The 26,427-nt window shown below is 43.7% G+C and overlaps 1 protein-coding gene across 2 annotated transcripts; it reads right to left on the bottom strand.

Annotated features, from left to right (window-relative positions):
• Positions 1-84: 84 nt before the first annotated feature.
• Positions 85-26,401, bottom strand: abhd12 (abhydrolase domain containing 12, lysophospholipase). Of its 2 annotated transcripts, XM_076285315.1 has the most exons (15): positions 26,339-26,401; positions 25,242-25,420; positions 12,613-12,669; positions 11,139-11,260; positions 9,166-9,271; positions 8,285-8,404; positions 7,749-7,779; positions 7,302-7,347; positions 7,027-7,156; positions 6,529-6,566; positions 5,611-5,690; positions 5,430-5,512; positions 4,759-4,837; positions 4,089-4,216; positions 85-3,474 (listed from the first exon to the last, which is right to left on the bottom strand). In XM_076285315.1, exons 2-15 carry the CDS (start codon positions 25,409-25,411, stop codon positions 3,441-3,443), a joined length of 1,224 nt encoding a protein of 407 aa, XP_076141430.1. In that variant the 5' UTR covers positions 25,412-25,420; positions 26,339-26,401; the 3' UTR covers positions 85-3,440. The 2 variants fall into 2 exon arrangements, with proteins under 2 accessions (XP_076141430.1, XP_076141431.1); XM_076285316.1 differs by lacking the exons at positions 12,613-12,669; positions 26,339-26,401 and having other exon boundaries at positions 25,242-26,102.
• Between the last annotated feature and the right edge of the window lie 26 nt (positions 26,402-26,427).

The raw sequence follows: 26,427 nt of genomic DNA, 5'->3' as shown, positions 1-26,427 counted from the left end.
TACAGAGTATATAATTAATTAGATTCATTTTTTTTATCGATTGACAGCCCTAGTTCAAATATATCAGAGCAAGACCAGACAGTATACATTTTCCCCAAGTCCTTTATTATTTAAAAACATACATACTGTACTGTACATAATTTTCATGTCTATTCATTAAGGTTTAGCAGCTTAAAAATGATTTGTAAACCACTCTGATATATTAGCAAAAAATAAGATAGAGTTACTCTTAAAATAACAGGGCAGTTTCAGAACATTTAAAAAACATGACGGCCTTTAAAAATAGTGGGTGTTAATTTTTGTAGGCTCAGAATTCAGTCTTGTTAACAACACACAAAATCAGACATACGAGACCCAAAGTAGTCAGTGGCTAAGTATTGCTGTCAGAGTTCTACCATCTTCACTTCAATGATCATTATAGGCTGAAGAAAAATGTGTAGTTTCATCTGTCCACCATGTAAATCAGAAGTTCTGTGTTCACAAATCTATATAAGATAAATACTCAAACGATTTCAGTATTGTTTTCTGACTCACTGCTTTTCAGTTTGTAACAATAGATTCAAACATTAGCCTCAAATTGATTGTCAATTGGTGATGAACTCATCCCTTCTTACGCAACACTGCGCTTATCTGAACATCGTGGTCGGGAATGCAACAAGTTAGTATAAACAGTCTGGTCTGTAGCAACCTGGAGCCCCATCATAACATCAACAAAAAAAAAAACAATCAATGCTATCCACCAGCCTAGATGAAGAAAATAAATTCATACTTGTGTGCAATGTGAAATGTACAAAAGTACTTGTAGGTGGCGTCTCAATGCTGTCCACTGCTCGCAGCTCTATGGCTGCCCCCCCCCCCCTTAAAAAAAAAAAAAATTGAAATTAACTGTAGACTTAAAAACTGTACATACAACTCAAGAGTTTATGTAAGGCGTTTACACATTTCTGTTAATGTTGCGTGCAAATGTATTTCCAACTACCTACTGAACCTTTTGGAGACAACTCTAGTGATCTACGGCAGGCTACATTCCACAGGCTATTAATGTGACCACAATCAATAAATATGCAATGAAAGCTATGTGGAAAAAATGCATTATTTTACAAATAAGTCTTTTTGGAGTGTCAAAGAAAAAAAGCCAAGAAGATTCCTTATAATTTCTGTTGGTGACAGATTTGTTTTAAGAATTAACTTTGCTTTGGTCAACAATAAAGGGAAAGGCAGAAACTGTACCTTATCACAAGTACAACATATATTTTTTATTTATAAATAAAAGTTTTTCCTGTTTTTATGATGGCTTAAAATGCAATCACTCTGACCTCCTTCCACCAAATCATGATGCGCTCACGTGGCTCCATAACCTCAATCATCAGCCTAACTGACCGCTTACTACACGGGAGGAATGTTAGAAGACTGTAAAGGACGTCTGGACATTTGAATAATAATAACAAAATAAAATAAACTCTCCACACTCTTCAGCAGTAGGTCTTTAAATAGTGCTGTGACTAATAACATTAACATAGGCTATTAGGGAAGTGGGTCATGACTGTTGTTGTTTTTTAAGTGCAAGAGAGCATTAAAATCACCAGAAGAGATGTAAAGATATGAAGTGTCACCACAAGCGCCCGCTGAGCTAATGTGAGAGGATTTGCTGCCACAAGCTCTCTGTGGTTAATGAAGCTCTTTTAAAAGAAAGAGAAGAGGGAGGTGGTGGTGGTGGCCTTCGGCTCTGCGGCTACCAACTAGCCTGTCCGACTGCCAACGCCCACGTAATCTCTGCCTAAAAACAGCAAGGGGAGGCAGAAGGAGGGAAGAGAGGAGGGGAAAAGAGAGAGAAGGCTCTCCTCCCCACATACCTCTCCCCTCTGAATCAGCCTGAACATAAACCACAAAAAAGGTCAGAGCAGTGATCCACTCTGAGTAATACCAAAGAAAACCACAAAAAACAAAAACAAATCAACACTACTGCCTCAGACAGCCTCCTCTTCCCCAACAGTTGCAGGACCTGCAGGCCACCCCCCCCCCCCTCCCAAATTGACCCTCCAGCCCCACCCTGACAGTAATCTCTGCTGGATCAGGTTCCAGCGACTGGCAGCCATGGCCAGTTATAATGAACCTTAACAGGCTCCGGACGGTCACCCATAGCGCCAGACAAATGCCCATGCCACTCTTCCCAGATACGGTAGGGCTGCCGCTGAATGAACATGGTCAGAAGGCCGTCTAACCAAAACAAATGGTAGGAAGTAGGAGAGACAAGACACCTGGAGTCACTGTTGCATAAGAATGTGCTGCATAGAAGCCATAGCGCCCATCATGGAGACAGTGTCATTGTCTTTATTGGTAACACTAGTTGAAGGCAACCACCATCTTCTGTTGAGCTGTAACATTATTCATTAAAAGTCTCAGAGTATCTTATGAGACTAACTGTGACCAAACAAGTGTGTGGTGCGCGTCTGCATGCGCATACACAGGGGGCAGAGGGAAGTGCAAAGAAATTTAAACATCAGAAACAAAAAGGAAAAAAGATAAAATGACATTTCCATACATTGTACAAGTTTAAGTATATGACATACTTCAAATATAAAGTTGCGTGGTGTCCTTGGTCTTCCACTAGGCGTTTCAGGACAAAATAACATTTAAAATTCACATTATAGCAAAGAGGTTAGAAGAATTTGATTGGTGCGAACGGTCATTTTAGAGATCTGTTTCAGTTGCAATATGTCCAAGAAGATGTGAGGGTGAATAAATAGAACAAAGCTAATCTGAAAAATAAAAACACACTACTGGCACTCATCTTTTTTTGTAACCTCCCACTCTTCTACATCTCTGAGATGGCAGAGAGAGTACCGGGTAGTAGACATCTCCTGAGACCATATTCACAATTCTCCTCATGTTCTTTCTCTCTCTCATAACCCTTTTTTCTCTCTTTCCTTACATTGTGTAGTTAAAAACAACTTCAGTGGTGACGCCTGATCCGTTTCCTTCTCCAGTGTTGGCTGATGCCACTCGTTCGTGACGAGGTCTCGTTAATTTGGTGCGTGTTTCGTAGCCTTGCGCCCGAGCTCAGCTGCCTTCAGTGACTTGGTAACCGGTGAACACAGGGCCATGCAGATTTTCAAAGTTGCTTTGCATTGCGTTTGTTCATTAGTCATCCCTTCCTCCTTTCCTTCTTTCTTTCTCTTCCTCCATCTCTTTATCTCTCTGTCATCCTGCAGGCATGTCAGTAGCTTAAGGGGAAAAGGACTGGGATGGTGCGAGTCTTCTTTCAGTCCATGCTTCTGTGTACAGTACTAGATCTGTTTCGTGTATGCAATGCGTGTGTTTGAGATGTATCCACTACACAAATTTACGAGTGTGTTTATGTTCTTATGAGTAAAAGGTATGTATGTATGTATGTATGTGTGTATGTGTGTATGGGTGGGTGTGTCAACCACACTTCTCAGCTACACGTGGGGATGTGTTGTGCCAAGAAAGTCACTAGAGGAGAGACAAACAGGAGAAAAGAACACATGAAAATACACGTACACACACACACACACACACACACACACACACACACACACACACACACACACACACACACACACACACACACACACACACACACGTACACACACACGTACACACACACACACACACACACGCGTACACGTACACGTACACACACACACAAAATAGAACAGAGAATTAAGCAGCATCTCATCTCGCCCAACTCTGGTGAAACGTGAAACGTCTCCGCTGAAGGACGAGGGAGAGAGAGCTCACTAACCCTCATTGTCCTCACAATCAATACTTTAATGAGATAGGTAGGGTTCAATCCAATTGATGATCATTGACCACAGGTCTTAGTGTATGGGACAGTAGGGCCGGGTGGTTCTAAGCTCTTCATCAGAGTCAGAGCTCTGACACCATCAAAGTTCCTTTTAATGGGTAAAGGACCAAATTAAGAGCAGTCTTTGAGTCTATGAGTGTGTGCCAATGCTGGCCATTAGGCTTTGTAATCAACAAACTGTGTTAATGAGGGCATGGGTTACAGGTCCTGCAAGGGCCAAACAGGGTCTGAATTGCCATTTTACAGCCCTGTGTTGTACCTGAGTATATGTGGCAGCTCGGGACTCCTGTAGATGAATTTGTGTCGGTAGCCCAGGCTGACGGGGAAAGGGATGAACTGGACCTTGTGTCCACTCAGACTCTTGGACTGGGCAGCGATGTTGTACAGCTGAGCAATGGGAAGAAGAGGTAAGGCGTGAGCACTCACTCTCACACACACACACACACACACACACACACACACACACACACACACACACACACACACACACACACACACACACACACACACACACACACACACACACACACACACACACACACACACACACACACACACACACACACACACACACACACACACACACACACACACACACACACACACACACACACACACACACACACACACACACACACACACGTTTTCCAGCTGACAACAGATGCTGACTGGCAAATGAAATTCAAAGAAGAAACGGTCATCTGAGTCAGAGAATGTATTATGAGCGGTCTCATGTTAGGAATGTACAACACAGCACAGAGAAAGCAATCATTACAAGAGGGCTTGGAGGAGAAAAACAGTTCCAAATTACTAAGTGGTCTCTGTGTGTGTGTGTGTGTGAGCTTGATCACCCATACCTTCTTTCCAAGGTGGAAGGGTGTGTGTGTGTGTGTGTGTGTGTGAGAGAGAGAGAGCTTGATCACCCATACCTTCTTTCCAAGGTGGAAGGGTACAACTGTGTCGTCCTCTGCATGCAGGATGAGAACAGGGCACGATATGTGGTTCACGCTGAAACAGCAACAGAAACAGAAACAGAGAGAGAGAGAGAGAGAGAAAGAAAGAAAGAAAGGAACAAAGAAAGAGAGAGAAAGAACAACATAGATCTGAGTGAGGCTTAACTCATATGGGAGCATAACAGAGCTTAAAGGAGAAATCCAGCCAATTTTAACACAGAGCTCAGTTGATCATGTTCACAGAATACTGTTGGTCGGAAAAAACGTGAAAAAAATGTGTGCTTTCTGACACAAGTTAGCCGGCTAGCAGTTAAAGCCGGCAACGTGCCTATAAGCTGTTCTATGAGGGCATGTTCTAAACTGTACCTTTGGGCCTCCTAACAGACTCATAATGTTCAACCCAATCATTGTGAAGGAACAGTAGAAATCCTGTTTTTGGTAAGCCGTCAGCCTACCTGTTTCCCGCACTTTGGCTGCTTTAGCCACTAGCCGGCTAACTCGCGTCAGACAGCACCGTTTTTTTTCCACCATTTTTTCCCCAGGCTTGGCCTTCTTTCCCTGTGTGCACTGGGGTCATACTCTCCCATCCCAATCACTGATAGCATGGCATCTACTTGGTGAACTTCACAACATGGAGGCAAACTTACTTCTCATCGCTGGCAAATCGAATGTCATTTGCTGTTATGGAATCCAAAAAGAACCAATCAAATCCAGGTAGGTATCTGTAGACCTGTCAAGAGTATGAAAAGGAAATTACTTTATAACCATTTTACCATTAGAATTATGTTTCCAAAGCTTGAAGAGTTACAACAGACATTACATGTTTACCATTGAGAAAGGATGGCTTTTGGCTTCCTCTCGAATATTGGTGAACGGAGACTCCAATATCAAAGAATCCGGTGGAGTTCCTGCAAATTGAAAGGGCTGCATTTGAACTGTTATGCTTTTGAATTATGTACTTAATTACCAGGAGATAGAGGAACTGAAACAAATATCAGACTGTAAATAAGATGTCTTGTACAGTCTTGTAACTTCCCCCCTCCCACTCACATTGCTATTGACTGGGGCGGGGTGGTGGGGTGGGGTAGGGGTGGTAATGTGTAGAAACTGAGCTGCCCCTAGAGGTGAAGGGAAACCAATACCTCTGGCTGTAATTCAGGAATCAGAAACCTGAGCCCTAGTGTCAGAACAGGACCTGTGGGTTATCAAGGGTGTGTGTGTGTGTATGTGTGTGTGCCTAGAAACCACAAAGGATGATCTAGTTTCTCCTCTGCGGTGTGGCATGCCTTCATAGCCACATACCAAACAAGAATGAACCACTGATAACCTTGACTTTGATCTCCATGCTACTGCTGCTGTTGATATGCCTCATCTCTACCTTTAATTCAAGAGCCTATAGTCACTCTCACCTGCCCACCCTCCTCCACCCCCCAAAGCAGTCTTGCACACAGGAAGGACATTCAGACATAGGTCTGCTACTGCACTGTACTGTATATATAGAAGGTTTTTATGGACAAGCTGAACGCGCACTCTGCTGCCAGTGTCCCTTTCTGCTGACGTCTCATTATTCTGCCGAATGGCGCGGCTAGTGTGGTATAGCGCAGCAGGAGCGTGGTGGGGGTGGGGGGTCCGAGGGGGAGCAGCAGGTTGAGTTTGAGCCCTGGCTGGGTTAGCAGAGCCTGAAGAACTCAAGACTACAGGGAGAGAGTGCTAAATTTAGCGCTGGAATAATGAGCACACGCTTACCTCGCTCACACAGATGTCGGACAAGGTTTGTGGCCACGCTGGGGAGGGGGAAAAAAAAAAGAGAGAGAGCATATCTCATTTGTCACATGAGCACATCTTATTAGTCATGATTCAGCAGTTTACCCAGGCGCGCGCGCACACACACACACACACGCTTTTGCACTTGAAACACACAATTGCACATACTAAACATCCTTTAAAACAGCATTAGCAAGGTCAAAGAGACAAAAAGAACTAAAGAATTAGGCCAATTCTGCCTAATTTAAAAATATGTGTTGCAAACAAAAAAATTAATATAAATATAAAAACAGACAAAAAATTATTTGATCTTGTATGTCACTCTGCTTTTGTCAAGGAAGCAGAAAATACAGCATTTGTTTGAAAAGTCATTCGTTCACGTGGTCTATCGAGAGCCTAGTTCTCATGGTCCTCATTGATTAGTTTGGAAATGTGTCTCCCTCCTGTGACACCGAGCCACCCTCCAGGCCCACCACTCACCCAGTGCCCAGCGAGTGGCCCCAGATGTAGAGCGGCTTCCTGCCGATCCTCTGCTTCACCCACTGGTAGATGAAGTGGGCATCTGAGGTCATGCCCTTCTCAGAGGGACTGCCTTCAGAATCACCCCAACCTGAAAAAACACACACACACACACACACACACTCATAAGTTCCATTCCTGTTGGGTCATGATACATTATGTTACAATCAGCTGTAGAATTCTGGATGAAAAATATTTAAAAAATAAACAAATAAAAATAAAAATGTCACACTTACCCCTATAATCAAATGTGACTACATGGTAGCCCAATGAACTGAGAACCTGATAAACATAGAATGTAGAATTGGGTTAGCATTCCAGAGCATGCCTTATGCCTTTCATGCTCTTTAAACTAGACTCGGATATTTTTCACTTCTGCCATTAAGCTTACAGAAAAGGCTGAAGAATCAACAACAGACAATAAGCCTGAATGCTCATCTGAAATATTTATACATTTTTACAATAAAATACCATGTTCATGGAACAATCCCCTGATGAAAGCTCACCCAAGGCAACAGCACCATGATGGTATTCTTAACATATGGAACCAACTTTTGTCCATATATGCTTCTCTGTCAGATGTTCAGTTGAGTTGAGTTAAATACAAAAACAAACGACAACAAACAAATGCAGATGCTTTCCACCAGTAGTGGGATCCAGCAGCTAGGTGTGTCCACACTCACCTTATAGAGCTGCACCCTGTGGTCTCCTCCCCTGGAAGAGCAGAGATATGGAACTCAGCACACATGACAGGACAGACGCTGTTCCACGCCTACACTGAAGCCTACACTGTGGGCAGAGGGGGCGGGTGGCCTGTCTCTTGGCAGCCTCGTAGTCATTGCCAATTCCAAAAACCAGAGTTGACTGAGTGAGTCCTGTGAGGGCTGAATGGGGGCCACAAAGGGATCACTGAAGCCAAACTTTAATTCAGTACAAAATGGGATCGCTGTCCAGGAAACGTACAAGCCATATTGTGAAGACCCATTTAGTAGGACACTTTATTCAGAGCACGTTCCCAGTGGATCATGTTTGGCGAGTGGGGGTGGTGGTGGATTATATTTTCATTTGAAATTTGGAGTCCAACTACCTTGCGTTTCACACAAGAGAGACTTCAAATCAATGTGCTTATTATAAATACGGTAATACACACTTTTTTGCTTCCGATACAGAAATCTTGAGGGGGGGGGGGGGGGGCACACACTAACGCCCAGTTTCTTACCTGGTACCAGCGTTTCCGTGGAGATAGAGCATGACTGGATGGAAGGACTGAAGCGTGCTCTCATACCACTCACGGTCCTTTCCCTGAGCCTCCTTCCACATGTGCGTGGGGACCGTGTGCCTGAGAGACAAACACACACACACACACAGAGGAAGATAAATCAGACACTGGAAGAGGACAGGCACAAGAGACACTGCCTCTCAATGAATACTACAGGATCAGAGGCTGCATTTGTAAGAGTTTGGATAGAGAACAGGGCTTTCTATCTATAATAGAATAGAATAATAGAATCATCTATCGATAATTTTATTGTGGTTTTTCCATTCTGCTCTGTATTTCCGTTTCTTCTAATGTGCTCAGTAGCAGCCTATTCCTGTATTGAACACATTGATGGGTGAAACTTCGATCATGGCAGTTTATTGTGCACACATCACAAGCTTGCACTTTGGATGTGCAGAGGACCCACGAGCCTGCTCTGTCCTTTTCACTAAAACTAAATGTCCCCCAGCCCTGTGGGCAAGATCCACAAGGTCCTCTGTGTCCTCTCCGCAATCACTCACACAGATAACAGCTGACACAAACACAAAGTCTCTTTCCTCACACAAACACACACACACACACACACACACACACACACACACCCTGGGCAATAAACTGTGCATCGGTGCCCTCAGACTTAAGGCACTTTTCACACCCTTATGGGTGATGGCTCAAGGGTGAACAAGGAAAAGAGGGGGGGGGGGGGTAAGAAAGAAAGAACAGAGGACAGAAAACAAGAACAAAAGCTTCTAATTCTGTCCCTGTGTCCTTCCCTTTGCTCACTCACTAGTGAGGATAAAGGGCAGAGGAGCCCTCGAGCATGGGCACTGGTGCCAACGTACCACACGCCGATGTTGATGCCCTCCTCCGGCTGCAGGTAGAAGTTGTGGGTGTGGTTGAGGCCCTGGTCATGCGGCCGCTTCAGGTCGATGAAGTAGGGCATCCGCACTGTGAGGAGAGGAGGAGGAAGAGGAGAAAAGAAAGGAGAGATGGAGAGAGGAAGAGGAGAGGGAAAGAGAGGAGAAAATGGAGAAGTGAGGAGAGAAGAGGAGAGAAAGAATGAGAGAGGAGATGGGGACAGAGGACAGAACAGGTTAGTTTACAGCTACACCATCATGGCTGGGGACACAGTAACAGAAACAAATGACCCTTGCTGTGAGGCGAGGGATGGGGGAGGGTGGAGTCTGTGGTGGTGATGGGGGTGGGAGGGGGACTGCAGAGTAGGAAGAGTGTGACTGATGTTTTACCAGATAAGGCACCCAGTTAAGACTTCCTGTGCAGACAGGCCTGTGAAGACTAGCGTCATTCACTTCATTTGATATCACTGGCTGCCTAAAGGCTAGCGCTGCCATCACTCGTTACATCCAGAGCAAGAAAACCTGCTTAAAAAAGCTCAATAGTCGCGGCTAGGAGCAGTTCCTATTTACAGCGCCCGAGGAGAATCGTCCCACTAACTGATCTAGTGGAGGGATAGATTTCATGTTATATAAATGCAGTCTGACATACTGAAGCAAAAAGAACAAAAAAAGATCTCCATGATAAAATGAATAAATGTTTTAATAATGATGCTTTCTGAGTGATCACCATGGCTTGGCTCTGTACATTAACTAATAAAACAGCAGACTATTGTGGCCGTTTGTGTGGAGCGTCATGGCAGATGAGCGGCTGACTCATGAATGTTTTAAGCGCAGCGCAGGGTGGCTTCTCCCCGGGCCCAGGCAAGCGAGGGGGCTGGGGAGGGTGCTTGGGTTGCAGGTGCCCACAGAGAATATCGGATGGAGCGGCCCGCTTATGCCGCGCCGGCAGATGGAATATCCGCTGCCGTGCTCCACTTCCGTATGGGGTTCCACATAAGGTCCGGTTTCAGGGTCAGTCGACATGTGTTGAATAAATGCTTTCACTCACTCTCACACACACACTTACATATGCACACGCACACACTCACGTACACACATGCACAGCTGAAAGTCACCCTCAGTAATGTACAATAGTCAATTTAAATCAATAGAATCCTATTTTGTGTAACAGACTGGATTCATGGACTGCATTCAGGACACCACTAAAGTAGTGGTTCTTAACTGGTCTGGCCAAAGATCCTTGATTACCGCTTGAACTCTCTCTGGTCTGGCTTTGGGACCCACAATTTCCCATGTTCATCAAATCACTACCCATATATAACTTTTTAGTGTTCAACTCAAGACAACAGATATGGTGAGCTACATGCTAAGACACGCAAAGTGCCTGTAGGCCCATTTGTTTGGAACATGCTGATGTTTGTGAAGTCTTCAACTCTAGATGTCACCTTTCAAAGTAGGCTACTCGGCATGTTTGTCTTTGACATGGGTGCTTGGTTTCCATGTGACATTTTAGTTTAGATGGTTTCATGCCCTCATGTGCCAGCAATTCACTGCACACCACACACTGGGGTTTCTGAGTGTCCCATTTTGTTTACTTGTGTTTACCCCTAAAATTATGTCTAACATGACCTGTCACATAAACACTGTCTATCTATGTCCATGGCAATGACGACATATGAATAAAGTCTATCAAAATAAAGGTCCAATATTAGATTTGATAAGCATTTTAAATGAGCGATTTCTTATTTTTTAACACAAGCTCTGTGACCCACCCAGAACGGTTCCGCAACCCACTTTTGGGTCCCGACCCACCAGTTAAGAAACACTGCACTGCTAAGGATCTGCACACATAGAAATCCTCATGGAGAACACTTGAGTGTGGGATCATATCTCCAGCTTGGTTTAAAAAGAAGGCTGTGAATCCTATCTGTGTGTTATGAGAAGACGGCCGAACTCACCAAAATTTAAAAAGACTAGTTTGGCTTGAATGGAGGGGCAGAGCTTGATGATGACCGGGATGGCCAGGTAGAAGCCCAGCAACCACATCAACATCCTCCTGAGTCTCCACAGAAGGCCCCTCCTGGAGAAAACACACACACACACACACACTCATAAGACAAACCATGTCATTGGCAGCAACACTCCTCATCATCAACAACATTTAAGGCAAACCATATTAGTCGCACCAGGTATTTCACAAAGCAACAACAACAACAAGCTCAATAAAAAAGCAATTGGGCTCCTGGCTGAATGAGCACACAAAAAAACACTGATGGATGACATTTTTATTCCTAACTTGTTTTATTAATGGCATCGCAAATTATATGGAAACAAGCAAACAAACAAATGTGAAAACATTCAGGAATGGCTTTATGGATTTGTTTTGGGAAATTCAAAGTCCACCCACCCAACCCAATATGGAATATATGGATATGCAAAAGGCAAACACATGTGAAATGTAGAAGGCTGCATGCCTGGCTGGCTGACTGACTCTCTCGCTCTCCTCCAACCCCCCAGGAGTTTCTGCATCATATGATTCCACACCCGCGCTTCTAATTTGATGATAAGAGCTCCTGACTAATGCAGGGCCTTTAGTGCACAGGAGCTGAGCAGTCGACTCATCATTCTACGGCATGACCCTCACCCCAGCACATACAGTAGTGCACGCCGCCCACATACATTACAAATACCTCCTGCACAGACAGAACCCAAAAGGAAGCCCATTACAGACAGCTAAAGCAACACCCAGCATTCAGACCTTATTTGAAATTCATGCCCGTTGTACTACTAGGGCTTCTGAAGATACCTCATCCACACAAGACTCTAAACCCAAAGAGCCAGACTCATGTCCAGCTGGCTGAATTTGACACAGATACATGATCATCTGTCTGGGCCATTACAATGTCATGTTCTGGAGAAGCTCAGATACTCAAAACAACATGTACGTATGCGTGTGTGTGCATGTCTGTGTGTAATTTGAGTGGGGAGTGTTTTGTTCCCAATCAGTTGAGGGCTGCCTGGCATCCTTTGGTTTCCCACTCTCTTTGGGCTAGGGGCTGGGGGTCTGACCTGCTTTTACGCCCTCAGCCACACCTGACCGTCAGCCCGCGCTATCGGCAAGCCTCCCCAGGCACAGTGACAGGAGCATTACATCACCACATTTCTATTTGTGTTGCATAAGCCTCCCAGCAGCGTGTGGCGCATAAGCCCGGCATTATGAGTACAAGTGTGTGCCTATCTGTGTGTGTGTGTGTGTATCTACAGCCAGCCTAGCGAGCAGCCTAACTAGCAGGGGCAGCCTTGGGGACACAGCGCTGCAGGACAGGGGTGGTAATGACGGCGTGGTTGCAGTGACTCAGACACAGTGAACACAGGTTTTTTCTGGGTGGGAGTTATTTTGTGTTGGGGGGGGGGGGGGGGGGGGGGGCTTACCCCTGTGGGAGGCAGCAGAAGGTGATGAGGCCTGGGCCCACGCATACTGCCAAGGCCCTGTGATTCAAGAACACAAACAGCGGTGACTGCAATGAAGGTTTGTTTAAAAGTGTACTCTGTGATTCTCAACTGATAGACATTTGCTCCTCGTGGTCCTCTAGTGGTCCATTCCGTGTTTGTGATTGTTTTTTAGCATACAACCAGTCCTGGGTCTGCAGATGTGTAATAAACACAATGGCTTGCAAGAGGTCATATACCATTTCAACCGCACAACATGCTGCTTCTTTTTGCCAGAATCAAAGAGAACCAGTAATTCTTTATGTCACTCCTTATGACAATACATTGTCTCACCATACCCCCAGAAGGTGTGTGTGTGTGTGTGTGTGGTGGTGGTGGGTGAGGGGAAGTAAGTTGGTCCTTGATTCAGCAGTCGATGACCTCTTTTGCCCTCCGGTGACCTTTGGGTCCGGTGCAGAGCTGTGGGCACTGACATGTCATGATGAGGTGGCTGAAGCGTCAGTCAGCCAGGGAGGTAGCACATTGCCATGGCAACCCTCAGGCCACACACTCACATGGACTGCTTATTTCAAACTAAAGGTAGGGCATAACCTTTAGAGCACTGGCCTCTATACACACATACATAATGATGCATGTGTGAGTGTGTAAGCATGTCATGTGACTTGAGCATGAATAAGCCATATAGGGGTTTGTGCCAACAAGATATCTGGAACTGCATGGTTATTTCTCTGTGAGAAATAATCTATTGGAATAACTAAAGTCTTAGTTTATGTCCAGTTCCTTCCTGTGGTTCTGTAATAAAAAAGTCAGCACAGCAGTACCTTTGAACTTATAATTATTCCCTATGTAAAAAACACAGAATGTACTTTGTGCTGGACCCAACAGGAGCAGCAGTGGCCTTTCATTACCCAGATCGCATGGTAGCCTTGATATCAGTCAGTAACTGTTGCTCTTGTTTTCCAAGTCTTCCTAAGAGAAACGTGATTCTAACTAACAAGCATAAACAAAAATATTTGACTCTCTCCCTCTCTGACACACACACACTCTCTCTCCACCCCAACTCACTCACTTTATCTCTCTTCCTGTCTCCTGCTCTCTCATACTCAGCTATCTGTACTTCGATGTGTCTTATGCAGTGAAGTCTGTGTGAGATGCCAACGCCCTCTGAGAGATTGCACCGAGAGCTCTTCCTTGGCACCATGAATTATGCAGCTCATTTGAAAAGAGACTTTTAGACTCGGCATACAGTGCCATTGAGGAGCCGGGGAGAGACTGATAAAGAGAGAGAGACATGGAGAGAGACAGAGAGAGAGAGGGTGCGCTCAGAGACACAGGGAGACAAAAAAACAGGGGCAGGTAGAGTGAGATGGAACGCAAAAAGTTAGTGAGGGAATGAGAGAAAGAGAGACAGGCTGTGTGTGTGTGTGAATCTGTGAGTGTGTCTGTGTCAGTGAGCGAGTGAGTGATGCTAATGTGCAATTGTTTGCCCTCTTCTTCACATCTTAAAAGGATGCCAATAAGACTTTCTCAGGCTTACCAAGGCATAGGCCTACTCAAACCTTCACCTGGTCTGTAACATCACCAGGCTACGCCCCTGATAGACACAGAAGAGAATCAAAGCACTCCACCTACCCTTCACACACAAACCTCTAACTGTGTCCTCATGATGTGAAATGGAAAAGGGACTGAGATCATTGTGTGACACAGAGAAAAAGGATGGTTGTGGCGAGGCCTCCTGCATCATGACTGTGTGTAGGCAGTAGGCAGCATGTCAGCCTCTCTGGGTCCACCCAGCTGAGCTTTGAACCAAGCCACAGGGGAGGACCGCTTCCTGGAGGCCTGCCTATGCTGGGAGGCGTTTCTGCTGCCCTGATGGATTAAACTCACGGGGTTTCTTATTCTAAATGCATGTGTGTGTGTGTGTGGGGGTGGGTGGGTGGAAGCATAACAGTGACCTGCTGCTTCAGCTGTGGTGCATGCTGTAAGTTGTGAATAACCTGATGTCTATTAATCAATTCCGTGTCTTTGCATGGACCAAGGGAGCAAATGTTAGTGTTTGTTCCAGTGTGTGTGTGTGTGTGTGTGTGTGTGTGTGTGTTTCCCTGGTGAGTGTGATCACTCCTCCACATGGAGTGGAAAGAGGAAAGATGGAAACACCTGCTATTCAAAACATGGCTTCACAAAGCCCTGACCAAAGTCTGGCTTGACTGGACAGTCACTGTCCTCCTACCTCCCAACCCACCCTCACAACCCCACCCCCAAAACCAGGCCAACAGATGGTAGCCAGAACTGTGGAGCATGTGAGGTGGAGCCTCCACCTCCGCCAAACACACCACACTCAAATATACACCGCTCATGTTTGCTGCAGCAGAACTAACCTCTCACATCCACCTTCAGCACAAATCAATATGTCAGCAGCACAGAGTCTTATCAGCTATTGTTCAATAGCCTCCTACAATGAAGGGTCGCCCATGTCCTCATCTGATCTGTAAAATGACCAGGTGCTGACTGCCATGCAGAGCGTGGGAGGGAGAGACTAATACAGGAGGGAAGAAAAAGAGAGAGAGAGAGAGAGAGAGAGAGAGAGAGAGAGAGAGAGAGAGAGAGAGAGAGAGAACGAGAGTGAGGTGTGATGTGTCTGTGATCCGCTGTGCAGAGTAGACTGAAATACCTGCACGTTTAACACCCTTCCAGCTAATGTATTTAGTGGAGCATCCAGGTCACACAAATCTTCTGCCATCTGGGCCTCATTATGCTCGCGGACATGAAAGGGTGGGGGTGCAGAGGAGACAAAGCTCCACACCGTCCCGCCGGATGAGACTTATCAGCGGCTTGGTGCAAGACCACTTAAGGCATCCTTGCATGTCCAAAAAGTCCTCCATGGAGCGGAAAAACAAATACTAAACTTTGTAGAATTGTGTAGGACTTTCTAGTCTACACATTTATCTTGGCATAATTCATTGATATTGACAAACACAAAAAGATATCCTCTTTAACTGATGGTGATGAAGTACTTGTTATTGGTTACTGTTAGACTAAAGTCCTGACTCCCCCCCACCCCCCCCACACACACACACACTCCCGGTCACCCTCGCCCTGGCCAAGGTCAGTGCGGCTGGGAGGACCTTGAGACACCCGTGGCTGGCAGAATGGGTGCAATCAGAGCCGGTGCGCTAATGCACCCTGACAACGGAGGAGGAGGAGGAGGAGGAAGAGGAGAGGGCATTTCAGAGCAGGACTGCCACGGCGGCACCATCTGCCTCCATCATAGCTGGGCCTGAGGATGAGCGGGAGTGGGTAAATGGGGTCTGGAGGGAGCTGGGTTGAAATGCGGTTCGGGGGTCAGATGTTTTATTGGGGGGGTTAGGGTTGGCACTGCAACTAAAGCCCGACCGATATGGGATTTTTTTGAAGACAGATACTGATGACAATATTTGAGGATTTCAAAAACCAATAAACGATAAATAAGCCAATATTCATTTTTAACAAACATAATGTAAAAATGTACTGTAATATTTAACATATTGAAAAAAGAAATGAAATCCAAATGAAAGGCTCTTACAATAAATTATGAAATAATTATTATGAATGTGGGACATTCTACTAGAAATGTACATTTCCTGTTTTGGGATTGTTTCAGTGAATGAAACTTGTATAATACAAAAATGTCGTAAAGTGACTAGATGATCGATTTCTAGGAGTTGTTCTGTAAAAGGATATGTAATTCATTAGGCTCTCTGATCGTTCACATCAATATATTAAAAACATGAAATTAAACATAAATTCAAGAAATAAATGGAAATGTACAACTGTCTGCAAGTTTTTGTCATGCCCCGTCATGGTTACATAAAACATTACATAAAAAATGTGCTTTCCAAATGTGCTTTTAAAAGACTGTGACATCATTTAGCCAAGGTAATACTGAAATTGGTCAAGTGTAAGTTCTCTCATTAAATTATTTGCTTTTAAACTGTTATTTTTTTGCATGCTGTTTTTGAAGTGAACAATCTAAAAGCTCAGGCCCCATTACACTAAAATATTAAAGGAAATAATGGAATTGTTGTATATCTAAAAAAGGTCACTAAACTAAACTCTAGCCTGGCTAGCGCCACCACTTCTCAATGAGACGTGGTCTGGGAACCAAACGTTAATTTTCTCGTATTTGAAAAAAATGCCCAGATCCGTTTATTGGGTGCCACGGATGTCTATCAAATGCGTCTGTGCATAGCTCATCATCGTCTTGCTTTCCCCCTTGTTCTGTGATTGGTCCCCTATCTCAGGCGAAAATTTGCTCCATGGTCTCCAGGCTGCCTTAGCAGCATGAATCAAATCGCGCGCAAGTCAGCATGGGAACACCCAGGCTAACTGAACTCCATGCTTACTTGCTAACAGTTTTGATTCTAGCATGTTCTCAGGCAGAGAAATGGCCATTAAATTGACTGACTGTGCGGTCCCGTCACGTCAGGCCCTGTATACGTCACGTCAGCCCTACATAACTGCCATAGATGGCGCGTAACGGGGCCTGACAAATATCTTTGACAAATATCTTTTCAAGATATTTGCTTTATGATGCCATTTTTTGTGTTTTTTACACACCATTAGCAGCATTAAAGTGGACAGTTTTAAAAATGTAAGGAGTAGAAAGTACAGATATTTCAGTATCCACAGTAAAGTACAGATTAGGCCACACATACTGGATTTTTACCAGGATTGTTCTTTTTTTTGAGTGACTGTCCCGGATAATTAATAATAAAAAATGAAACGGCTTTTCGGTTTTGTTCCTGGTTGAGTTTATCGTACATCAACTCCTGTGTAGCTTACATACACAGACATGAAAGGCATGCTTTTTGTTGATTGACAGCAGAAAAATGGTTTATCTTATGACCTAGCAACTGATGCACAACCACAGCTATGACCCCAGACCCCATTTTGTAGTTACACGCGCCTGTCTAGTAGCCTAGTTGCTCTATAATGTAGAAAGGGACAGCAGCAGGGAAAGGAGTCCAAAGCGAGTGTGTGTGTCTGCGTCAAGGAGTGCATCAAAGCAAATCTAGGTAAGAGACAATAGGAAATGTTTCAACATGGTATATAGGCTACTACACAGTACTGCCGCTCCCAACACCCGCATCATGCACAAGGGCACCAAGGGAACAGAGGGGACATGTAGCCAATAAAAAGCTTTACTTGAACTGCTGTTCTCTCTTCGAGGATGTTTACGATGTCAAAATGCACCAACTCTGTGTTACATGGAAGGAAGATACTCTAATTAATTGGGAACGCATATTGTGTGCGCATCTGAGAGAGAGGCTGGCAAGCTTCAGGTGGCTCGTCATTATTATCTCCTTATTAATAGATCTGATCATATCTGATTGTAATAACTTAGTATTATGCATAGTATTGTTAATATTGTGACAAACAAACAAGTCTAGAGTTTATGGATTAGCCTTATATCTTACAAGAGCTGTTGAAAGGGCTTTATGAGAATCGTTTAGACTGAGTGACCTTAAAGTGACAATGCACCATATAAGTTAACAATGCGAATGTAGCGAATGCATTGTTGTTGTTTTTTCTACTCATAAGCCTCATTTGCTGTGGAGTCCTTGCATCATCGCTACTTACAAGCATTGTCTACTGGAATACTGGAAAATAAGATGGAGGATCAGTATTTCACATTCCATTACTTAATTTAAAATAGTTATCAGATGATATAAATGGCCATACGGATAGATCGGCAAATAGCACCGGTAATATCAGCACACTGATTTTAATTGTCAAAAATTGTCTCTGAGAAAGCCTGTTTCTGCATCGTTAACGAACACTGTTTGGAAAACAAAGTATCCTTATCCAACTAAGACAGTTAACAGTAACAAGGTGGGGTCACTATAATAATCCCCATTTTGTCAAAGGGGTAAAGATTGTTAAGCAAACATTTCACACATGACAGAGATAAATGAGCCAAAGGAAGACATCAAATTCCTCCCTAAGGTAAGATGGATCTCTGGAAGGTGTTAGATTTCAGTCTTACTTGCTCACTTACTGGGTCATTCCACGTCAATTCAACCAGGTCCCACGCACTTAGGTCTCAAGAAATTCTGAAAAAATTACCAGGTGTACCTATGTTACCCAAAAGACACACTGTAAAATTACTCTTATGTATGATCAATACTTTCCAAGATACAGCCAGTTTTACAGGGGGAGGGGGGTGTCGATTTTGTTCGGCCTCTTTTATTTGTCAAAGTTCACAATCCCACAGCGCAAGAAGTAAACCATGTAGGAGGCTCAAATTTTGCATGCTGGTACATAAATAGGAATAGTATGTAGCAAAATTGTCACGTTTGGTCTGGATGATCCTGCATGGTCATAGCTGTCCCTCAAAGTTGATCACAATTTTATTGGAGGTTTTGGCTGGGCTCTGTTTAGGCCTTCAGAAGACATTTTTGTACTCAACATAGGCTCTTGATTTATTTTCCTTACTGAGATAAGTAGAAACACTCTCACAAAAAGCAATGAACAGAAAATAAATCCCTTAAGGGTCTGAACAGCAGACCTCACAAGTCTGAAAAATCATTTTGGTTATCATTTTCAGAGCACCCAAACACCTTGTGGGAATATACAAATACTTTTTAAATATGTTTTTCTTTATTCTCCATGATCCCTTCTTTTTAAAAACACCAATTTGACTTGTCTTATGCAAATCTTTCTTTTTTATTTTCCACCCTGAACATGGGCAAAATGCCCCATTGAGATCAATATGTTTTATATAGAGTTACCACAGTGCCACCTGTGGTTGTATAGAGTAACCTGTGGTAGCTCTATAGAAAACATATTGATCTCAATGGTGCATTTTGACCAAACGTGACGATTTTGCTACATACTATTCCTATTTATGCACCAGCATGCAAAATTTGAGCCTCCTACATGGTTTAGTTCTGGTACTGTGGGATTGTGAACTTTGACAAAAAAAAGAGGCCGAACAAAATCGACACCCCCCTCCCCCTGTAAAACTATCTGTATCTTGGAAAGTATTGATCTTACATAAGAGTAATTTTACAGTGTGTCTCCTGGGTAACATAGGTACACCTGGTAATTTTTTCAGAATTTTTTGAGACCTAAGTGCGTGGGCCCTGGTTGAATTGACATGGAATGACCCTACTTATTTCTGCAACAATCAAAGAGATATGTTTGTCTTTTGTAATATGTATCTTACAGTAGCTCAGTACTTCTGCGAGTAATCTCAGATATCTGGAAAGAGCTTTGTTTCTAAAATTGTACAACCGCAACTGGCACTGCACCTCCCCCATGTATGCGTATAGGTGCGCACGCACACACACGCACACACACGCACGCACGCACGCACACACACGCACACACACACACATGCATGCATGCACACACGCACGCACGCACAACAGACACTCCACCAAGGAGCGATGCTGGTGAGCAAAAAGGATACAAAAAAAACTGCAGTTCATGACACAGCCAATCTACAGGCACAAGCTCAACACACACAGACACAGATTCAAAGAGGGAGAGGGAGAGAGAAAGAAAACAAAACATGGCTTATCAAAACACACTAATGTCAGATTTGCTTAGTGAACAAACAGCTTATTCAAAATATACACTTAAGTCTCTGGCCAACAATGTGTCTCCCTGCTGTGTGTATTGTGCTGGATGTAGCACAATACACGGCTTTATCAGCTGCCTTGGCTCAGCTCAGTCTCCGCAGCAACGTGCTGTTGCACCCACTCCTTCAGAGCGAGCCACTGCTTGGTTATGGTTCTTAGAGAAGACTGTCCTAAGAACTTTTATCAGCTGCTGATCCTTGGGTATAGTTCTAGATAAGACAAATAACCAATTTTGAGAACTCTCAGGTGATCTGTGGGTAGAATTTTGGATAAAATAAAGCATTGCTGCTAAATAATTCTAAGTTGATCTGTGAGTGTCCAGTACATTGGCGGTTCAGGCACTGATTTAACACAGGCTTCTAGCCTGAAGGGCATCATGAGTAAGGGCTTCATTCTGATCCATGAAAAATGACAAGACGGAAACGACAAGAAAAATTGCCGTCTCGTGTCACGACAAGGATGGATGGAGGAAAGCCAATGGGAGATGCTTCCGGAAGAAAAAGGAGCCGTCTCTTGCCCTCACACAGGCTCGCTTCAGTGGGACCTGTCAGGTGTACTAAGATAAACAACCTGCAGCAACCTCCAAACTCTCCACAGAAGTTACAGGTCAGGGAGAGAGAGCATAAGAGAGAGAGAGACAGAGGGAGTGTGTGTGTGTGTGTGTGTGTGTGAGAGAGAGAGTCCACACAGTAAGACAGTGGCTGAGCACTTGGCTGGAAGGCCTCTTTGCTGCAGAACAAATCAATCAGCTTTAATAGAGCGATTAAGCATTAGGGCTCTTACTGCCAAACTGTGGCTGAATTTGTTAGTTAATGCATGCACAACGGCGCAGGACTGCAAGTCTTCCTATTTCTATCAACAAGTCCCTTTTGATTATGTAACATAGACTCCTGGTTTAAAATAGATGCCCTCTGAGTTTTGTACAAAATGCACAGCCTTCCTGTTTTGTGCTGTATATTTCAAAGCTGTACCGTGGATCACTCTATCAGCAATTGTAAATCTGCAAAGCTGTAAATCATGTTGTCTCAGGGAATCATTATTCAAATTTCCTTCCTTACTATACTTATACTTAAATCAATGACCACAACCACCCGACTGAAAAAGAGGTATCTATGTGACCTAAATATAGGCTAGACAGTGAGTGCAGTGCTGAAAACCATGGAAAAAAATATATAAAAGGTATTTCCCCATCTCTGTTGCTTAGCCGCCATAATGCACAATGACAGTGAAGTCAAAGCCACCACATGCAGAGCACAGCCCAAGGGGAGAGGAGAACAGAGTCAGGTGGCAGGGATGCAACTCTGGCAGGCGAGTTCTTCGAGACCCACTGTGGAGCTGGGGAGGAGGTAGGGGATACAGTGCCACGCACTTTTAAATCCTATTCAGATGTATGCTGAACCAAGAATGGTTTGAATGGTTTGAGGAAGACAGACAATAAGAGGGTAACTGGAGTAAATGAGCAATCTCTCTCTCTTGCTTTCTCTCTTTTACACAAACATAGACATACACAGTTTTTTTCCTTTTGTTGAGTCCTCAGCATTCTTCGGTCTCTCTTCCTTCTTATTTCCCCCCACATTCTACCTCTCTCTTCCCCTATTTTTTCATCTCCTTCCTTCTCCATGCAAAAAGAAGAGGGTCAGCTAAAACCCAGTGGCAGATAGCTTTGTACACTATAGCCTACAAAAAAAGAAAAAAATATTGCACAAGGCTTCTTTACAGTCCCACCAATGGAACATGGCAACTAACAAAGTAACTTAAAACAGCACTGTTTCTTTCTGCTGCCTTTTAGTGGTTCCAGAATATATTCTAGAGTTCATTGAACTTGAGTGAAAAAGAAACAGGTTACTAGTTCCAACAGAGTTCAAAGCATGACTCAGAGAACCAATCTTTCTGGGTCTTTATGAGGGATGTGGCAATCCTGTGGAGACATGCAACTGTCCACTATCAGTGAGTGAAACTCAATGAGATCGTCCAGTCCCTGGTACAAAGAGGATGGGTATATATAGTTACTGTCCAAATGAGCAGAGCACAAAGGTGTGCGATTTCACATCTAGTGTCGAATCACAGGAGGCTCTGTGTCTTCTGCCGGCTGGTGTGTGTGTGTGTGGGGGGGGGGGGGGTGTCAGGACTTTAGTCTAACAGTAACCAATAACAAGTACATCACCATCAGTTAAAGAGGATATCTTTTTGTGTTTGTCAATATCAATGAATTGTGTGTGTGTGTGTGTGTGTGGGGGGGGGGGGGGGGGGGGGGGGGGGGCACAGAAAAGAGTGACTTCCTCCACAGCAACAGTTCAATAAAACTAAATCTAAGACTATCTCTGCTCTGGAAGCCTTTCTGCTGCTTCTTTGCTTTGCCCAACATGTGTATGCTGGTCATATCTACAGAGCGGCTGCTACGCTTCCAAACACCCCTGAGCAAGCCAGCATATTTGAATAAAGCCTAAGGGTACTGTACATGCCAGCAGGAAACTGTTTTTCATCTGCTAGTAATTTTTTGTTACATGAGATGAATGACTAGCGTGGAATGACTTGGAAGATGGGTACTATTGCAAATCAGGCCATAAGCTTCAACCTTACGTGATAAAACAGAGGATGCAGGTCATGGGTATGGAGAAGCTTTTTTGCTGACTTGGCGTCCTATTCACCTAATACCCTGTCTGACGCACTGAGCAAGCGGAGGGGCTGCTTCCTCTGAGCTAAACCCAGACTGTCCTCACAAACAGAACAGCTTTGCGCCACACAAGTGCTCTTCACGAGATCTGTGCAGTGTTAGAGTAAGAGAGAGCTGTTTAATGTCACAATATCAGGGTTCCCACTCTAAGTCAAATGTAAAATTCCATGAGATTTCCCTGACTTTCCCTGACAAAAAAAATGAATTCCCATGACTTACTATATAATGAATAGTACACTGGTCCTTTTGGGGCGATATTTCAAACCTTACATAGGTATCAGTGTTGCGCGGTCTGCCTGAAATTAAGCGGTCGCCCGCAGTTATGAGTCATAAACAAAATATTTTAATGATATTCGGGTCATTTGCGGGCGGGTCAGTTAAAATTAATTAAATATATATTTTCTACAAATAGGCCTACTTAAAATATCACAAGAAGGCTAGCATCAATACACTAAAGCATCAATACAGTAAAGTCAACAGTAAAGAAGCTGAAGACGCGAGTTAAAATAATAAAGACACCCCTTCAGGAAAAGCAATATAGGCTATGAGAAATATTGGGGAAAGTTCTTAAAGAAGATGACAGTAGTACAAGTTATGGTCTATGTAGGCCTACTTCTTGAGAAGCCATTTAAAAGTATGACAGCCAAAACGGGCAGCCTGCAGGAATAAATGTTATGGCACAGACTACACTGCCATATCTACCGGTATGTATAGGTTCGCGCATGCATAAAAGTTACCTTAGTTCGTTGTGTTTGTGCCTTTGATGTGCTTTAGTAAAGCTTTGTGCTTCATTCAGCATTATAAACCAGTTCTTACGCTAACGTTTTGACCAGCAATGTATCTCTCTTGCCTACCTTGCCTCACCATTTCTGTTTTCGAAAGAAAAATGTATGTCCATGGCCTTCAAATCTTATCCTAGTGTTCTAATCCTTAGTGGTTGCGTGCATGCTTGCGCTCTTATTCTCATTCTCTCTCCTGCGCAAACATTATGTCCTGCATGCCTACTGCGTGTAGTTCTACTGCATAAAGTTTCGCAAATAAATTAGTTTGTTTTACAGAAATGGCCTACTGTCACACTGCATGCAGGCTATAACCAAAAGCACACATTTTGTAAATAAGCGGGTCGGATCGCGGGTCGGGTATAATTTTGTCCTAATTAATATTCACGGTCCGAGTTGCGGTTGGGTTGATTAAAATATCGGGCGACCGCGGGCCGCTTGTGACCAAACACTGATAGGTATTGGTTTATCAACAACACAAATTAACAGCATACTTCCTGACATAAATGTAACACTAATGTGTTAAATATTTTAAACATGAGCTTCAATTGTCTAATGACTAAAGGAAGTAAAAGTCAAATCAATATCAATGAATTCAACACTAGACACTCAGGACTGTATTAATACCAGAAGTTCAACTTAAGACTGGGGATAATTGTGATTCCCAGCTCTGAGAACACAGGCCTTTTGAAATGACATGAGCAACACAGGGCATGTGAAGCCCCTTTATGTACCACTATGTGCTCCTTATTTCATGACATTAGTGTGTAAATTAGACTCTCTCACAGGACTCACAATTCAGGATCAGGGGTAGTGGTTACACAAACCAGAATCAAAATCAATCAAAGACCACTGCCCATGTAGACACATGAGGAGAAGAGGAGTGGACATTAATCCCACTTAAGTGACACCCATCACTAGCCTATTAATGTAAGTTATTATAAATATCTACAAAACAACTGTGTCATCAAGGATTTTTTAAGTCTCAGATGGAGTAAGTGCCCACTGTTGACCTTTAAGCTTGTAGCATGCAAGCAGCATCAGTGTGCTGTACTCTATGTAAGCACTGGTTAAAGCTTCTTTGGTAGAACAGCCTTCTATTTTTATTGACACCATCTCAACTACCTTTACTGTGGAGTGCAAGTCACCAGACACACCCAGCGTTGTTGCTCCAGACACGAGTGAAATTAGATAGGCTACTTTTTGATTAAAAAAGATGAGGTCGTTTCGAACTTAAGGACTTGGTTCCCCATGAATCGCTCTCTAACTACATCTTAACACCGGGAAAGTGTCAGTAACCTATATGTATGCAACGCATGAGACACAAAACTACATTCTACATTGAAATAACAAGTCTGATTGATCAATACGTTTATTTATGTCTACCCCAAGTGAGACTCCTTTGAGAGCTACTGTGGAGCTTGGAGAGCTACACAACTCGTCTGGCACTGTAGTTAATAAGATTAACGAAATATTTAGCCAGCAAGAGCAGGCACCGAGCAGTTTGTTAGTTACAACGCGTCGATATCTCACCTTCTGAATGCTCTCCCCATCGTCTTGTCCGGGTCTGCCGAATTGTACTGGGCTCCAGAGTCTGTGTTCCCCTCTCCTGTCTTGTTACAGTATTTCAGACTGCTGTCCGGCAATGTTTTGGTAACAGAGCTGTCATTATCTTGAGTGGGCGAGTTATTCCGCTTTCGCATCACTGAAATCTGAAGGACCAATTAAAAAATATAAAGCAAATATAACCGCAGCAACAAAGAACGCTTCAACCTTGCTTAATGTCGTTCGCTGAACGATGCCGGTTTGTTCACTAAAGACGGAGGGAGCTGCTGTTGTTGAAAAACGCTTCGAAGTGCAGGAGGCAGTGTACGCCACCAATCCCTCTACCGTTGTATCCACTCCCAGCGCAACCGACATTCAGCACTTTTCCTACATTGTTTGCAGAAGTCCTATATCTGCAGAGACCAGCTGATCAATTCAACCTTTCCCCTAAGTTGCAACTGCAGCCAATCAGAGAAGACCTGTCAGCCATGTTTGCGACAGTCGTAAAGTTAGCTTAACATGTAGCTGTAATCATATGCTCGTAACGTTAAGTCAGTTTAAATACTACATCTTCAATTTCCCTACATGCTACTTGTCAAAACTACTTGAAATACTGTTGAAGAAAAACTTAGGGTTATCAAGACATTCAATACGTGTCTATTGCTTACATCACAAAACGAAGGGGTTAGCTTGCTAGTTAGCCTAGACGGGAGGATCATAGAATTTCGAGTAACTTTAGCACATTTTAAAGTTGGTGGCTCTGGCTCTTTAGTAAGGCAGTTGTTTTCAAGTAAGAGCAGATGGTTTTAGATCTAGAGCTTCAAATCGCCCATACAAACGAGAAAACTTCCACCAATGTGCATTCGCATAAAGCACTTACATGTTTAGCCACCAGAGGCAGACGCTAGTTGATTCGGCTTTAATGTTAACTAACTACTAACGTTCAATGTGTAGATCAGCCAGAATGTTACAAAACACAAAACGTAATTATGGTAAGAAATCAACTACATTTGTTTAAAGTATACTGACAATATAAATTAGTTTACTTTAGAGAAAAGTTAGAAGTAAAAGTGATTTTGAACAACCTGCTCATCTTGAAACTTCAAAGACTCCCCATACCAGTTCACGAATGTCCCTTACAGTGTCCCCTAGTTTGGACATGGTCACGTGATCA

This window comes from Alosa pseudoharengus, unplaced genomic scaffold (genome assembly GCF_046254945.1).
Source record: "Alosa pseudoharengus isolate Yale_2024_CS ecotype anadromous, Long Island Sound unplaced genomic scaffold, YU_APseudo_1.1 YU_APseudo_1.1_scf_15, whole genome shotgun sequence".
NCBI lineage: Eukaryota > Metazoa > Chordata > Actinopteri > Clupeiformes > Clupeidae > Alosa > Alosa pseudoharengus.
The sequence above is the reverse complement of the archived record's forward strand: the minus strand, read 5'-3'. Positions and strand labels throughout refer to the sequence as shown.